This window comes from Rhagoletis zephyria, unplaced genomic scaffold (assembly GCF_001687245.7).
Source record: "Rhagoletis zephyria isolate East Lansing unplaced genomic scaffold, Rhagoletis_zephyria_1.1 Rzeph_scaffold_03068, whole genome shotgun sequence".
Classification (NCBI taxonomy): Eukaryota; Metazoa; Arthropoda; class Insecta; order Diptera; family Tephritidae; genus Rhagoletis; species Rhagoletis zephyria.
Window position 1 is genome coordinate 33,310 of NW_016160152.1, and position 16,716 is coordinate 50,025.

The following is a 16,716-nucleotide window of genomic DNA, read 5'->3' on the forward strand; positions in this document are numbered from 1 at the left end:
TTTTTTTCATTAGTTTAAAAATTCGATAAATAAGATATATCATTACAGTAAATTTTGATCCAAAGATAATGAAAATCGGATTAGAAATGTAGATGCTATGAAGCGCAATCTGCACAAATTATATATTTTTGAAAAGGGCACATAAATACCTTTGTAACTCGTCGTTTACGTCGATTCATGACGTCGATTTTTGACAAATTACTGCGAAAAGTACCAAAAAACAAAAAAAGTTATTGTTTTCGTTTTGAACGACTCAAAATTTGCCTATAAAATAATCTTTTAAAGATTTTCACTTTTCGTATAAGCTATTGTAATTATAATATGTTTTACTATACTTTTATAAATATTCATGTATAAAAGATTAATATCGATGAAGAAAACGAGATTCGTTTTTTTAAGTTTAAAATGTATTAAGAATTTAGAATCATAAATACTCTTTTGATATTTTTATACTAAGTAATTATATGTAGGTATATTTTTGAAAAACTGTCCTTCATTTTGAATCCATATTTATGGTCACCGTACCTATGTATGACTTAAAATCTATGACCTTATTTTGTGCTATCGGTCGTTTGGTGAACGCTGAAATCAGCTTTTAAGCAATCCACTTAAGCGCAGGTAAACTATCTAATAAAACAATAGAATTGGCAGTTACTTAGTTACTTATCAACTCTCGGCCAAAGCAGTGTGCGTATAGCAAGAANCGTTTTTTTAAGTTTAAAATGTATTAAGAATTTAGAATCATAAATACTCTTTTGATATTTTTATACTAAGTAATTATATGTAGGTATATTTTTGAAAAACTGTCCTTCATTTTGAATCCATATTTATGGTCACCGTACCTATGTATGACTTAAAATCTATGACCTTATTTTGTGCTATCGGTCGTTTGGTGAACGCTGAAATTAGCTTTTAAGCAATCCACTTAAGCGCAGGTAAACTATCTAATAAAACAATAGAATTGGCAGTTACTTATCAACTCTCGGCCAAAGCAGTGTGCGTATAGCAAGAGCAGTGTTATCTCAAAAATTAGTCAAATTTGAGCTATAGCTGTTTGACAAAAAAACAATTATGAAACAATAAAATTTTGACGCGTCGAAAAAAGTTATAAAATGAGTAAACACAACATGGAAAAAGGTAAAAAAAAAAATTAGAAAAGCTATAGGACGTACTCAGCAGTACCACTGAGAAAGTCTGGGCTGTGGAAACCGAAGGCCTTCGGACATAGCTCAATCTTAAGACTGATAGCAAAAAAAAAACAGACTATATGTTGTCATGTCTGGATTTTAGCTAGAATGCTTGTATCTACACTGACGCGTCCTAGATGAACTGCGCTGTAGGGACGGAGGTCTGTTTCGAGGAGCTTGGTGTCAATCAGTACTGAAACCAAGTCCTAGCTGGTCAAAGAATACAGGATGGAGCTACGCTCGGCGTCTCAATGCCCATCTCCTTTGTGTATGAATCTGTTGCGGTGTTACTGGGTTACATCTTCAGACAAGTACAAACAGAAATCCGCTTGCATCTAAGAGAGCAAGTAAGGAGGAGTGGGTCAGAGATCCAAACTTGCTAGGTAGCATGAAAGCTTTGGCTTGACTTCAGCCAAAAAAGAACAGCAGAGCTGCTAAGTAGATCAATTGTTGAAGTTTTTAGGATTGTAGCAAACTATCACCGGTCTTTGGCCGCTGGTTTGATTAAACTGCTGAAATGTTAGAGAGGTAGGATATGGTCAAATAAAGTAACATTGCCAGAAGTGCACGCAGATGGCGATTTTATGAGAGGCCAGAATAAAAAAAATTTGCGCCCAAATTCGGTTTGTTCTGTGTTTGGCTGAGCTCTTTCCCAACAGTGATATTTAAAATTGACAAAAATATTTTGTGTGCCCATTTGCTTATCCAGTGTCTTCGCCAGAATTTTGTGAGGCGTAGGCAGGAAGCCACACTGATAAGATGCAATCATGAAGGGCTACGGTTTTTCATACATTATTGTCGATAGGACCATATCCCGCGGTAATTGGAGCAAATAATAGTTTCTCCATTCTTGCGGATTGGGCATAGTATACTGTGATACAAATCTTCGGGCATGTATTTAACAGGACAAATTAGGCTTTAAGTCTGGTACTGCAACCTATCGACTCGACTCTTCGCCGACCGTTTTGAGTAGCTTAGCCGGTAAATTGGCTGCTCAAGGTGCTTTGTTGTTTCTAAGCCGCGCTGTTATTGCTCTCCTCACCTCATATAGGTCGAGTGGATGGACGTACACGTTGCGGACCTTACCTGTATTTCTGCCATGAAAAAGACTTAAATAAACTGTTTGTTGTACTAAGGAGCCATACAAATTTGGCTTCTTACGTGACATCTCATCAGGCGAACTTAATTTTGAAGGAAAAGACTTGTCTAACAGACGAAAGATCCTGGTATATGTATGTATGCACTCCTCGTCATTTGAACAGCGCATCCTTTTACACCTCGGTCTCACATAAATATTCTATGCGTATAGCGTAAATTTTATACAAAAAAATGTCAACAAAGGGGGAATGGCTTAGTAATACTTTTAGAAAAATTTCGGATATGTAGTTTTCTAGCCCATTTAATGCATTCAAGTCAAAGTTCCAAGTGCATGTAAAATATCGTTGATTTTTTTTTGTTGACGGTGCTGCGTATTCTCTTGAAAATTTATGACACTGTCAAAAAAAAATGAAAAATCAACGCTTTTTTACAGCCACGTGAAACTTGCACTTTGTTGTATTTAAATTGAATGGCACACAAAAATGCATAACCAAAATTATTTTTTTAAATATTATTAAATTATCAGGTCATTAGGATAACGCACGCTCTGTTAAAATATTTTTTTTTTTCATTTGTATACAATTTTAAAATCGGACTTACATGTAGGTAAAATATGCTATATGTTTATAAAAAATGAATAAATATTAAACAGACAGAAGGAAAGCTAAAAATACTAAGGATTAAAAGGGAGCGCTATTCAAATGACGGGGAGTGTAAGTTTTGACTTTTTGTTTAAAATCACGTTTTCTATGATAAGATAACAGTAGATTTAGCATTGCTTTTTTATATCTCTTGAGTGTCATAATCAACGCAATCGTAATATAACTACTTTGGTTTGCATAGACATCCAAAAATTCTTACTTTAACGTCACCAAAAAACTGCGATTAAAATAAATAGCTTGATTGATAGAATCGACATAAAGAACATGAAGTCAAATCAAAGCATATCACGAAAAGTGCAAAAGTACTTTACAGTGGTCACCGACGGCCATTTTTGTAGTTTTTGAGACTCAATCTTTCACTTTTGATTAAAGATATGTGGCTGAGTAGTAAGAGGTGCGTTTCACTCCATTACGTCAGTATATTTTTTCCTTACCTCAAAAAACATGGCGGATATACATGTGACAGGTAGGTTTTTGCGGTTAGGAAAAAATTCTGACGTGATAAAGCAAAACTATCTTCAGTTATATGCAAAGCGCATCAAAATACATAAGGAAAACACAGTCTGAATTCTGAACCCTGACCCTTTTTATGTGGCTACAGGACAGCTATAAACAGCCACACACACACGCACACACATACAAAAAGTCACTACTAAGTTAGCATTTCAGGGCAATATTTTTTATACCTATGTATATATAGGGAAAACCTGAAAGTTAAGGGGGGTTATTCGATTAATCGTGCCATCCCTAGTGAGGGGCTGAGTAAACGATGTAACATTTTGTATTTATGATTTCTACTTTTTCCACTTTGGGCATAACAGGTTTACTTTATCTATTGTCGCCATTACTTTTTTCCACATGCCTCCATATACTTAGTCGAAACACTGTGCGGCGTACATTTATTGTACCTTCCATTTTTGTAATAATCCTGCTAGAAATGGGGCTATTTTGTAGATAACTTTGAAGTATCCAATAGTCGGCTGGAAGCAACTTTTTATTTGAAGGACAATGGTTGTAAAAAGTGAAAATTGGTTTCCTCTGAATTAGGTGTCGAGTAATTCGTAACTAACTACTTTTAGACATATAATATCCTTTAGCTTCCCCAATGAATCCTGAAAGGGTCTTGGTGGGCGAATTCTTTATATCAAAGGGGTCGACCACACCACATTAGCATATAATATCGATTCCTGAGTGGAAGATCGACCAATCTCGGCAGCCAATTCGAAAACGCCTTATCTCAGAAAACTTTTCAAGAACGCCCTACTTTAGAATTTGATTGAAGAACGCCCTATATCACAATTTTATTGAAAAACACCCTATCTCAGTACTCGGTTCAAAAATGCCCTATCTCATCTGAAAATACATTGAAAGTGTGCTGAGATAGGGCATTTTCGAACTGGCTGCCGAGAGTGGTCAATCTTCCACTCAGGTGTCGATATTATATGTTACTGTTAGGCTTTATCAAGACCAAGATTGATCCATTATAAAGTTTCAGTGGTCGAACCCTTTTATATAAAGAATTCGCCCACCAAGACCCTTTCGCATAAAAATAAGATCGCCGTTCGGAGTCGGCGTAAAACTGTAGGTCCCTCCCCTTTGTGTGGCAAGGCGCACGCCATAAATCGGAGGAGAAGTTAGGCCAAACACTAACATATGTGTAAGCGCCAATCTATTATTATTATTATTTAACCAAATTAAGATTCTTTCTGTGTCATCTAAAATGTAGTATTTGCATTTTGCGGATTTTAATGTCTAAAGTTGTTTTTATTTACCTTTTAGGTCCACGCATTGGCATCCGTCACATTCAGACACTGTTGCTTTTTCTTAACATAGTTGTTGTGTACATGAGTCGCCTGAATATATCTGTCGCTGTAGTGGCGATGACAAATGCCGAAAGTACAAATCCCAATTTTCCGGTAACAATATCCAAATTCTAATTCAGAGTCATCTCATTTACAAATATTAATTTTTTTTTTAGGAATTTGATTGGACCACAAAACAAAAGTCCTACATCATATCCAGTTTCTACTGGGGTTATGTAATTACACAATTTCCTAGTGGCTATTTATGTCGACGTTTTGGCACAACTCCTGTGATGCTCATCTGCACTTTCGTATCGGCGGTGTTCAGTTTACTTACACCATTTCTGGTGCAGTGGGGAGACTGGCAGGTATACTGCGCCATTCGTATAATACAGGGTCTCTTTCAGGGTACACTTTTCCCAGCTGTTCATGAGCACATCGCCAAATGGTCGCCGCCATCGGAACGTAACACGATGGGTGCGCTTACATACTCAGGCATGGATTGTGGCACTGTGTTGGCTATGCTTGTAAGTGGTTTGATAGCCAGTAGTCCTCTAGGCTGGCCCGGTATTTCATATATCTCAGGTGGTATTTCTTTTGTTTGGTGCGCGCTGTGGTTTACACTGGCTGCTAATAATCCACCATCGTCTCGTTTTATAACCGATGAAGAGTGTGAGTACATTGAGAAGTCAATGAAGCGTGATGAAGATTTCCATAAGAAGAGAATACCGGTACCATGGTTGGCTATTTTCACATCGGTGCCATTCCTCGCACTAATCGTTGTACGTTGTGCCGAAATATGGGGCTTCAGCACCATGCAAACGCAGATTCCTTCGTATTTAAATGGTGTCTTCGGCATGAATATCGTCAGTAATGCTCTCTTCTCGACCATACCCTACATTGCTCGTTGGATTATGTCTTATGTGTATCTGATATTCGGAAATATGGCTGTGAATAGGGGTTGGTTGTCACTGACGGCAATGCGTAAAATAGCCAATACAATGGCTTTGTGGCTGCCTGCTCTCCTCATGGTCGGCATTGGATATCTGGGCGATACAAATGAAGCACTCGCTATTGCATTAATGACCTTGAATGTAAGCTTACATGCTGGCGCAACCATGGGCTGTGTACTCAGTGCAATCGACTTGTCACCGAATCATGCTGGTGTTGTAATGGGAATAGTAAATCCAATGGCGAATGTGATACCTTTAATATCTCCGCTGGTTGCAGGCGTTATAGTCACAGATGAGGTGAGTAGATCAATATTAGGTTGTATTATTTTTGAGGTATCAACATTTTATACTTCAAAAATTCTAAATAGAGTTTTTTTTTCAGCACAATCGCTATCAGTGGCAAACTATATTCATAATCTCAGCAGCTATATTCTTTTTTGGCAATTTGATATTCCTAATATTCGGCACGGCTAAGGTGCAACCATGGGATGCACCCGATTACCTATTAAAAGATAACGTAGAGCAAGCAAATGAAAAGGCAACGAAGGGCAGCGCAGAGGCCTCAAATGATAATTCAAGGGATAAAGTGGGCAAATCGACGTCTGATTTAAACTAAATGTTACTGCTGATTCAAGGTCTGAATGTAATGAACAGAAATCGCATTGGCGCGCTGTAATATCCGGTTTCACAAAATAATTTTAAGCGAAAAATGATTTCTTTTATTATTTAATATGAAAACTGACAGAAGGGAAAAACTAATTATTCACCTAAATAGCAGGTGAAAGCGGCAGTAATAGTAAAAATCGATATTTCTGAAGTAAATTTTAAAATCTACAAATTTAATTAAATTACAAAAAGTGTTTTTGATTTTTGAACAGTAAAATCCAAAAATTAAAAGAAAATTAAATGAAATAAAATATATTTATTTTTTTAAACAATAAAATAAAAGAAAAACGAATTAAACTAGAAAAGCAGAAATAAATAAAGCAAAATCATAAAAATTACATACAATTAAAAAAAGTATATATTTTTTCTTCTTTAGCAATAAAGTATACAAATGAGAAGAAGATTAAGCTAAAAATAGAAAAAAAATATAATCAAAAGAAGAACAAGATTCGTTCCTAAAAAATAAATTGAATTTAAGAATGAATTAAAGAAATATATTTTTAATAAAAAAAAATATAAATAAAAAAAAATATAAAGAAAAATGTAAATTTGAAGAGTTACAAAAAAAAAAGAAAACTAGTTCCGCTGCTCGAGGACTCGAGCTCGTATCCTTCGAATGGCATGCCTGCAGTATATTATAATTATAATTATAATTATATTTATCATTATTATAATATATTAATATATATAATATTATATATATTAAAATATTTTTTTAAATATTAGTTTTATTAGGTTTTGAAATTTACACTGTTTTTAGATTTTGTGAACGCATTTTATTAAAAAAAAAATTTGTTTATGTAGCAACAATGGTTGGAACACATTTTAAAATGTTAGTGTAAGGTGAACTAAAGTTTTCGTCTACGTCAACCTTTGCTTCGTGAAAGAAATCGGAATGCTCTATTATCAGTGTTGCCGTTTTAGCCCTTTGGGGGCTAAATTTGGCTACCAAAGCCTTTTTTTGGCCACAAAAATTTGAAATTGCCTCTAGCCCTTTTTTTAGCCCTTTTCAAAATTTATTGATCATTGAAATTAACTTTTTTTTATGATTTTCATGAATTTAACTCTTCGCTCACAAAGCGAACACCTTTCCTTTAAGGCAAGTAAACATATGTCTATGTATGTTCCTTACGTTTCTGGGCCGTTATCTTATCCATTAACGATTTAACTATACTTCAAAATAGGTAAGTTGGCGGCCCTTAATATGCTTTATGTGTTACACAAAAAGTTTTTTTGTTGAATAAAATATTAATTCTTTTCAGAGTTTATTGTTTTTCTATACCAGTAATTATAGAAAATGTTTGCGTGTATACTTATATATTTATACTAGCAGTACCCCGGTGTGCTTCTCTACACCAAATATTGAAAAACGAATGAAAAGTCCTGGAATTTTTCTATATGAAAATTTATCATTTGTTTTATTTAAAAATTTTTGATTCTTTATTTTAAATCTTAATCCAACACATTTGGATATACAACATTTTTTGTTTTTCCATCTTGGGTATGAATAAATAAACAATTTGGAATGCTAACTCTTGAACAGGCCACGTATAGCTACCAATTCCAGTAATCTACCACAAATATTTCTAGGGATATACCAGATGAAAATCTTTGTTAGTATGGGTGGTGCCACGCCCCCTTTTCNTACCAATTTCCAGTAATCTACCACAAATATTTCAAGAGATATACCAGATGAAAATGTTTGTTAGTATGGGTGGTGCCACGCCCCCTTTTCCGATTTCGGGGAAACTTAACACAAACCATCTGCATAATAGCCCGACTATGCCGTATAAATTTGGTTAAAATCTTGCACTTATTCTTTATATATAAGATGGGAGGTGCCACGCCCTCTTTCCCAATACCGCCCATTTTTTATCGATGGGTATGGAATTATTTGTTATACCTCTATACCATAGATGGGCACACCAATACAGTCTCATTTTGTCATGGTATTCGTGAATCGCGCTGAGTAACAGTTGCCACTTTTCTATATTGTCCAAAAGTGTGTCGTTTTTTGCGCGTGTTAGAAAACGCTCTTACAAATTTATATTCAATTTGTATTATGAACATGAAACGAAAATAATAAAATATAATAAAAAAATAATGAAGAAATAATTTCAAATAATGAATTATGAAATTAATTTTTATAAGTACATATGTACGTGCATGAAAAGTTTTTTAATTTAATTTCATTAAACTAATGTTTTAAAAAATGATAGTTTATTCAACAACCAAATTCACGAATTTAAAATTTCTAAACTTTGTAAAAAACTCAGTATTCAATAAAGTATACTAAATATATTAAATTGCCGTATCGTACATACATATATACATAAAACCCATTACAAAAAACTTTAAATTGGTTTACACAGTTCGGCAGTTTGACTTTTTTACCATGACAAATAATGTCGCCTTATATTAAAAGTACGATTCCAAGTAGTCGTATTAAAACATAACAAGCATTGGGCATTATTGGCTTTTCTTAAAACCGAAAACTGTAGTTGGCACTCATACACAGCCATTTTGGGCATTGTTACATATATAGGTGGCAACAACGCGCTGAAATTACGAATACAAATATTCAACGGCGAAGCGTGATATCACTCTCATGAAAACTGAAAGCAGACTGAATTGAAATTCGCTGCGTCGTTTCTGTATACGTATAAGCGCTGCGACGCAGACGCTACTCGCGAGTAGCGTTTTGCCCATCATTGCTCTATACCAACTTTCTGTACTCTACCACAAATATTTCAAGAGATATACAACAAAAAAATGTTAGTTAGTATGGAAGGTGCCACACCCCCTTTTACGAATTCGGGCAAACTTCACATAAACCATCTGCATGATAGCCTGAATATGTCGTATAAATTTGGTTGAATTCGGTGAAGCCGTTCTCAAGTTATAAGCTCACACCAAAAACGTGCACTTATTTTTATATATAAGAGATGTAGGTAAAAAAATTTAGCTACCATTTTTAGCCACAACGACGATTTTTAGCTCTTTTTTAGCCCTTTTTTAGCTGGAATTTAGCTACCACTAAAAAAGTTTCGCGGCAACACTGCCTATAATATCGAAAATCGTGTGTGATTGTATTTAATCTATTCTCTTTAATCGATTGTTTCTTTTTCTGGAGAATGCGGAAGATTTCATTCAAGTTTGCTGAAAGGTTTTTATCAGATATGTTTAACTTTTTCTTGTTCCTCTTCATTGCGGAAAAGATTCAATTCAACGTATTCTTTTGTCCGATAAGAGCTTACGTTGCGATGTAAATTGATATACGTTTGTACATATGTACGTATTATTTATATATGAACGTTTGGACATGGCATATATACGGTGACCAGCCGCACTTTATAAATATATTCTCATGATGCTGTCATTAGCCTTTATTTATTTTCCTAAAAATATATTATTTCAATACGTGCCATTTGTAAGCACTTTTTTTAAACGATGCTACACATTAAGGCATTTAATATATTGCAGCATAGTTCAGAAAAATTTTGAAGTATAGAAAAAAATTGGAAAATTCATTTTTATCATTTACCTTGTCGAGGCGAGTGCATTCTCATTAATATAATAAAAAAAAATAGAAAGTGAAGATTGAGTCTTTTAAGAGATGCTTTCGATTACTTGCTCATATTTAGGACAAGTTAGGGTAGTGGATAACAAAAACTAAATCGCTTAAGCGGTTATAGCGCCAATAAAGAATAAGAAGAAGGCTTATTTTATTGCAGCTATGAATATGCCGACAATCGAGCACAAAGGTTTGAACTCTGAATAACTACATTTTAAATAAAAATCTTCTTAAAAATTATTATTTTTTTCGTAGTAAGTACCACTATGTAAGTAAATTCAGTCACGACAACATCTTACATTGCTCCTTCGAGTCTCGGAGCTCCATATTAATTTTTTAGATTAAAATAAAATACGGCTACTCCTCTGGTTGTTATATGTAGATCCATAGTCACTGACTAAGTATGAAAATTCTAGTTAAGTTCTTATGTACCACGTTTATTATTGTTTTGCTGCGGCGATAAGCTGAAAACGATCTCACTTTAGTCGTGCGCAAGCGTTCAAAGCAATAAAGTATTTTATTAGCTGTTATTTGGTGTAAGATTAACTAGCTATTCATATCAGACGTGGCCAGGATATGTCTGTCGATTCAGGTACAAAGTGTTTAAAATAGTTCACCGCATGCCACCGGTGGAAGCAGTTCGCCTTTTTTAATCGGCAATTAAAAAACAAAGTGCTGAGATTTGGTAAAAGTGATTCAAATTTGACAATGATTTTTTAAATAGTAAATAATTTCCCCAACAAACAACCGACAAGTAAATAGTGTTTTAGCTGATGATTGGAACGTGTCGAGAAGCAAATACTAAATAAGCAAAAGCGTGAAAAATGACTACCTCGATTGAAAAAGGTAATGAAAATAGCTTATGGTGACTTCGTTTCTTTCAAAAAATGCCGCCTGCCCACAATGAAAAATGTGTTTGATGTGTCCAGATTGTTAAAAAAAAGCGCAATTTCTGAAATAGAAATGCCAAAAATCCCCCAATTTTAAAAAAAATTAAATTCATGGAAATGACAACAAACTTTTTATTTAAAAAATGAGATCTTGTTATAACATAGTTTTTAAAACCAAAAATCAATATAGATAATACCTTCAGGGTAATAATAAATACCACAAATCACTTATATAATTGTGATGTACAAACAAAGTACTCTAAAAATACGCATTTATACTTTTAAAAATATTTGTATTAACAGATTTTCCAATGAGACTGCGCAATTAATAAATTTATTATAACTTATATTAATTGATTAATCGCTCAATCCGGTTTTAAGCGCTCGGCGCTAAAAAATTAAATAAAAGTTGCTATATTTAGTAAGGCGAGATCAGCTATTTTCACAAATGAAATTGCAAATTTCACATTCAACGGCAGTTGTCACAAATGGCGGATTAATATTGGCAGATACGCGATATGCTACAATTAAATTGATAGCAATAAAAAGTGTTGCCACAACAAAATTAAATGTCTAACTCCACAATCTACTTTTCACCTGTTTTGACGCAAGGCGATTTCCTAATCTTTACGCACAAATATCAAAAAATCGTCCAATCTGGACGCTGGAGGGCATGTTTTTACCTTCTCGCCTGTGTCTAGCTCACGCATATCACAATATTGGGTAGGTTGAGAAGGCGCAGCAGTGGAACGCATCCGTTGGTAAAAAAAACTAGTGATCGTTATGCGTCTTCTGAACGGCTTGATACATTAGCTGTCAAATTAAAATGCCAAATGTAAACAGAACATGTTGTCTGAAATGATCAGCAAAATATTACGAAGGTTCAATAACAACAGTTACTGAGCTATTACGCTTTCTGAACGTGCATTACTTTAAGACTTTAAGTCCCGTCTTGGCCTCGATTGTAGGGCTGCCACACGTCCCGGTTTTAAACTGTTCGTCCCGTTTTTCCCTCAAACTTCCTTGTCTTTTATTGAATTTTATTTTAAAATTTGCTTTTACTTTGTAAATATAAAATATAACATCGAATGATTAGAGCTTTTTGCTTGAGTTGATGATCGTGCCAATCTCTAATTAGCAGGGTTTTATGAATTTTTTAGAGTTATAATTTTTCTTAAATTTTTAAATAGGTCTGAATATCAAATTTAATTTGGTATTCCTTCCAATCGAATCATATTTGGCAAATACATACATCCATAGCAAAAAATTGACGAAACGTAACTTACTGTGTCAAATGGCAAGTAAAAAAAAATTAAGAGCATATCGAGCGCTTATATTCAATACCCTCTATCTGCACTTTTCACTAAATGACATTCTGATATAAAAATCCACCTAAGACTTAAATGTCATGCTGATGTTTACGCTGACCTTGTATAACGCTTGACAGACTAATTTACTATTAAACTGCAAAGTAAGAATTAACATCAGTGATAAAAGGTAAGTCCCAGATGGTTTCTAATATTTGTAAACAATTTTCCTGGTTTTGCCTCACACAAATCTGGCAGCCCTACTCGGTTGCCTATAGTTTAGAAAAAATTCGGATTAAAACAAAAGGATTTGACTGTCACATCACGAAGTGGGTCTCAACAAGTTCGCAGAGAAGATACTGATCATTTGCGGTGTCAAGTAATGACGAATTTTCTATCTTCACAGATGAATTCAAAATATACCCAGGAACGGGAACTGACTTATTAACTTTGAAATCACTTATTAAATTATGATTTACCTTATTCAGTTAAAACTTGCCTTTGCTATAGACAGTCAGGTTGCCATCAATGCCCTTAAGTCAAGAACGACTAACTCTATACTTACATGCCCGACTGGGAATTTCGACAACCTATTAAAGAAAGCAACATCAAACTAAGATCAAAGACACTTGGAGACACAAGTGCAGGCACAGAAATTTCTCTCACATTCCTGCCCTCATAACTTTGGAGAGAGCTCCGCACTAACAATCGGGGGACTAAACTCTGGACAAAAGAAGATACCTCTTACGAGAATACTTGCAGGACACTGACCTATTAACCACATTTCTAACAGGTTTTGAGCCTCGTTTATAGATGAAGAGTGACTCGCATTACGAAGGAAGCGCGATCACATTTCTGAAGCATCATTTATTCGAGAATCAGAACAGTTAAGGTATCGTCTCTTTCTGTACTCGTCTAAAGAGCAGTATAATTATAGGACATACATAGGGCGATAAACCTTCTCCTCTTGATCTCTATAATAAGAGTGAACCATCGTAAATTAACGTTCCCCCGAAAACGAAAAATTTAGGTTTACTACGATTGAGCTTTAGTAGGAGTATTGCAAACACGAGTACGTCGAATCACTATTTTGCATGCGAGAAGTAATGCCGCATGGTTTAGTACTTCAGTACGAATACTTTACCGAAACTTTGGCTGCAAGTGGGTTCGGATTTCAGCTGTCAGCTGGGTACAAAAGTGAGCGCACTCAACCTACTTGGAGTTCATTGCTCAATCTCAAAAAGTCTAGTGATAAACTGTTTGGATTAAGCTCATTATGGTCAATAAAATAATTACACTGATTACACTAATTTACAGTAAAATAAAGACAAGAGCGGAAATTATCTTTTTAGGGTGCATTTATGTACATACATATATACATAGGTAGCTGATTTCGGATTTACATTTTGTTGTCTCAGATTGGCCATAATAAGCTTATTACAGAAGTTCTTGAAATTGAACAACAACCTTTAATTAATGCGAGTTTATTTATAAGTAAAGCGGTTTAAAAAGTGTTCTTGTGGAGCTGTGTATAAGTAAATAGTCAAGATAACTATAATTATTTCGTTTATCTGTCGTGGTTAAAAATCTTATCGCAGATTTCGGCTGCACGTATGAATGGAATAGTAAAACAGCGTCGTTGATAATGAATGCTTACAGCCCCAGATTATTTCTGTGTAAAATCCTTGGACTTTGATAAATCATTGACGTTTTATATAAAATAATTTTAATTTTTTTTATATTTAACAATTTACGCAAAAAAAGCGTTGTGTTTTTATTGTAATCTCCTTTTAGCTCGATACATTTAGTTCGGCGTTAACGCAATATATCTATATTTCATCGTGGAAGTATTAAACACCTCTTAGACTCAACACTGCGATTTTAAAAATAAGGGATGCGTTAAAATATTTAAGAAAAAAATTATACTACGCAAATATATAATTTGTCTTTTAATTTTTTCTGTTTTTTATTAATATTATACAAATATATTTGATTTTACTTTTTAGGTCCTTGCTTTGGCATGCGGCATCTCCAAACGTTGCTGTTATTCTTCAATATTATGGTCGTGTATTTCAGCCGCTTGAATGTCGCTGTGTCTGTTGTGGCCATGACAAATGCTAATACAACGAATCCAAATTTTCCGGTAATCTAAAACTAAGACATATCGCTGTGTTTATGTGCTATATGAAGAAATTGAAATATTCAATGAGCGATAGATATGTACAAGTATTTATCTTTGGGAAATGGATGATTAGTTTTAATGTTTTAGGGAAGGTCGAGTCTTATATCTGGATGTCAAATATTAAAGTTTTATTAGTATCCAACTTTCACTGCAAGTTGCAATTTATTGTTAACTAGTGCCTTGCAGACATGTAGAGTTGTATTTAATTATTTCGGAGTTTCGAAGATGAGAACAGCTGGACCGTTCTGTGTGTCGAGACGGTCATATGTTGAGATTGCTGAGATCACGGTTGTTGCAGATCATTATCAGCAACTCAAAAGATGTTCGTGTTAGGTCTCTGCGTCAGGTTCTGAAGTTGTAGCCTAACCGAAATATATATGTAGTATACCAACGACCATTGGCTGCCAAAAATGGTGTTCTAGTAAAGAATAAGCCTTTGCCGTACCCTGCGTGGAGAGCAGAAGTCCAAGACGAGTTGGAGATCGAAGAATATTTAAGGGTTAAAAAGGCACTTCTCATTTTACTAAACACTTTTTTTTGTAGATAGGCTCATGTGGCCTCTTAGAAAAATTTCCTAACTTTATCCAGCATTTCTGTGATATCAACTGATATTTTTTTTAAATTTCTTGCAGGAGTACAACTGGAATGAGAAGCATAAATCATACATAATCTCAAGTTTCTATTGGGGCTATGTATTCACACAGCTTCCAGGTGGATATGTAAGTCGTCTCTTCGGCTCCAAGGTCGTCATGTTAACAACGACTCTTTGCTCTGCCATATGTAGCCTTCTAACCCCGTACCTCATATCTTGGGGTGGTTGGCAAGCCTATTGCGGAATACGTATAATAATGGGTCTATCGCAAGGAGCCATGTTTCCGGCTATACATCAACATCTCGGCATGTGGTCACCAAAGAGCGAACGCACTCTTTTAGGTACGCTCAGTCATTCAGGCGCCGAAATTGGCATTATTATGGCCATGGGTGTAAGTGGTCTCATCGCTGCCAGCTCGCTGGGTTGGCCCGGCATATCGTACATATCGGGAGGCGCCTGCATTGCTTGGTGTTTGATTTGGCAAATTTTTGCCTATAATAATGCACCTTCTGCACGCTTTATAACGCCTGAGGAATGTCAATATATTGAAGCGGATCTAAAGCGTGAAGATAAGTTCCATGATAAGGAGATTCCCGTGCCATGGTTGGCAATCTTCACCTCTGTGCCTTTCCTCAGCTTGATTTTAGTACGTTGTGCGCAAGCTTGGGGTCTTAATACACTGCAAGCCCATATTCCATCCTATTTCGCTGGTGTCTTGAATATGAATATAAAGAGTAATGCACTCTTCTCGGCACTACCCTATATGGCAATGTGTATTTTGACATACGTTAATCTCTTCACCGCGGATTTTATACTTTCCAAGCAATTGGTAACGCTGACAGTTTTGCGTAAAGTGGTGAATACAATTGCATTGTGGGTACCAGCCGCCATGCTGATTGGCATCGGTTTCCTGGACGAAGAGCAAAAGACACTGGCAATTGTGTTGATAACTTTGAGTGTGGGCATCAATGGCGGTGCGACGGTAGGTAGTACGCTGAACACAATCGATTTATCATCGAATCATGCGGGCGTTTTGATGGGCATTACCAATACGATTGCCAACTTTGTGCCGCTCGTAACACCACTACTAGTCGGAATCATTGTAACGGATGAGGTGAGTGCATACATACATATGTATGTATGTAGCTGTGTTAGACCGATGTTTTATATCTAAACACACTCCTTATTTCAGAAAAATCGTTCGCTTTGGCAAATCGTCTTCATTATTGCTGCGGCCATTTTCTTTGTTGGCAACTTGATTTTTGTTTTGGGTGGATCTGCCGAAACGCAACCATGGGATGTGCCAGATTTTTTAACGCGGCATAATGTTGAAGATGCGAATATAAACCATGATAATCAGAAGCTTACTTTAAATGGAACAGAGTTTACGGAAAAACCACAAGTGTTGGCGATAACCGAAGATAACGAAAATGAAGCAGCTGATGAAAACGGAAGTCACGATCACCGACTATCGTCGAAAGGCATATCGAACAAAGCATTTGAGCTGGAAGTATCAGCGGATTTGAATGGAGAAGAAGCTACATCTGAGTCAGAGCACGTAAATGGCGAAGGCAATATTACGAAGCTGCAGAGGCACAAATAAAGTAATGTTAGTTAGTAGCCTCGCAAAAAAATCTCTTGATTTCTTTGCGTTGCTGATTTCAAATTAATAATCCAATTTCAAGAGTGGGCCGAATAATTTTAGGGCGATTGAATGCAAATATCAAGTCAGAACGAAATTTTTGACCAATTTTTACATATCGATACCTGAATGGAAGATCGACCTCTTTCGGCAGCCAGTTT

At 35.3% G+C, this 16,716-nt stretch overlaps 2 protein-coding genes across 2 annotated transcripts; both read left to right on the plus strand.

Moving 5' to 3' along the window:
* The first annotated feature begins 4,695 nt into the window (after window positions 1-4,695).
* LOC108368321 (putative inorganic phosphate cotransporter) lies at window positions 4,696-6,318 on the plus strand. Its single transcript, XM_017623166.1, has 3 exons — window positions 4,696-4,863; window positions 4,926-5,999; window positions 6,085-6,318. Exons 1-3 carry the CDS (start codon window positions 4,696-4,698, stop codon window positions 6,316-6,318), a joined length of 1,476 nt encoding a protein of 491 aa, XP_017478655.1.
* A 4,448-nt stretch (window positions 6,319-10,766) lies between these two features.
* LOC108368322 (putative inorganic phosphate cotransporter) lies at window positions 10,767-16,516 on the plus strand. The gene is made up of 4 exons (XM_017623167.1): window positions 10,767-10,788; window positions 14,146-14,282; window positions 14,954-16,027; window positions 16,106-16,516. Exons 1-4 carry the CDS (start codon window positions 10,767-10,769, stop codon window positions 16,514-16,516), a joined length of 1,644 nt encoding a protein of 547 aa, XP_017478656.1.
* The last annotated feature ends 200 nt before the right edge of the window (window positions 16,517-16,716 follow it).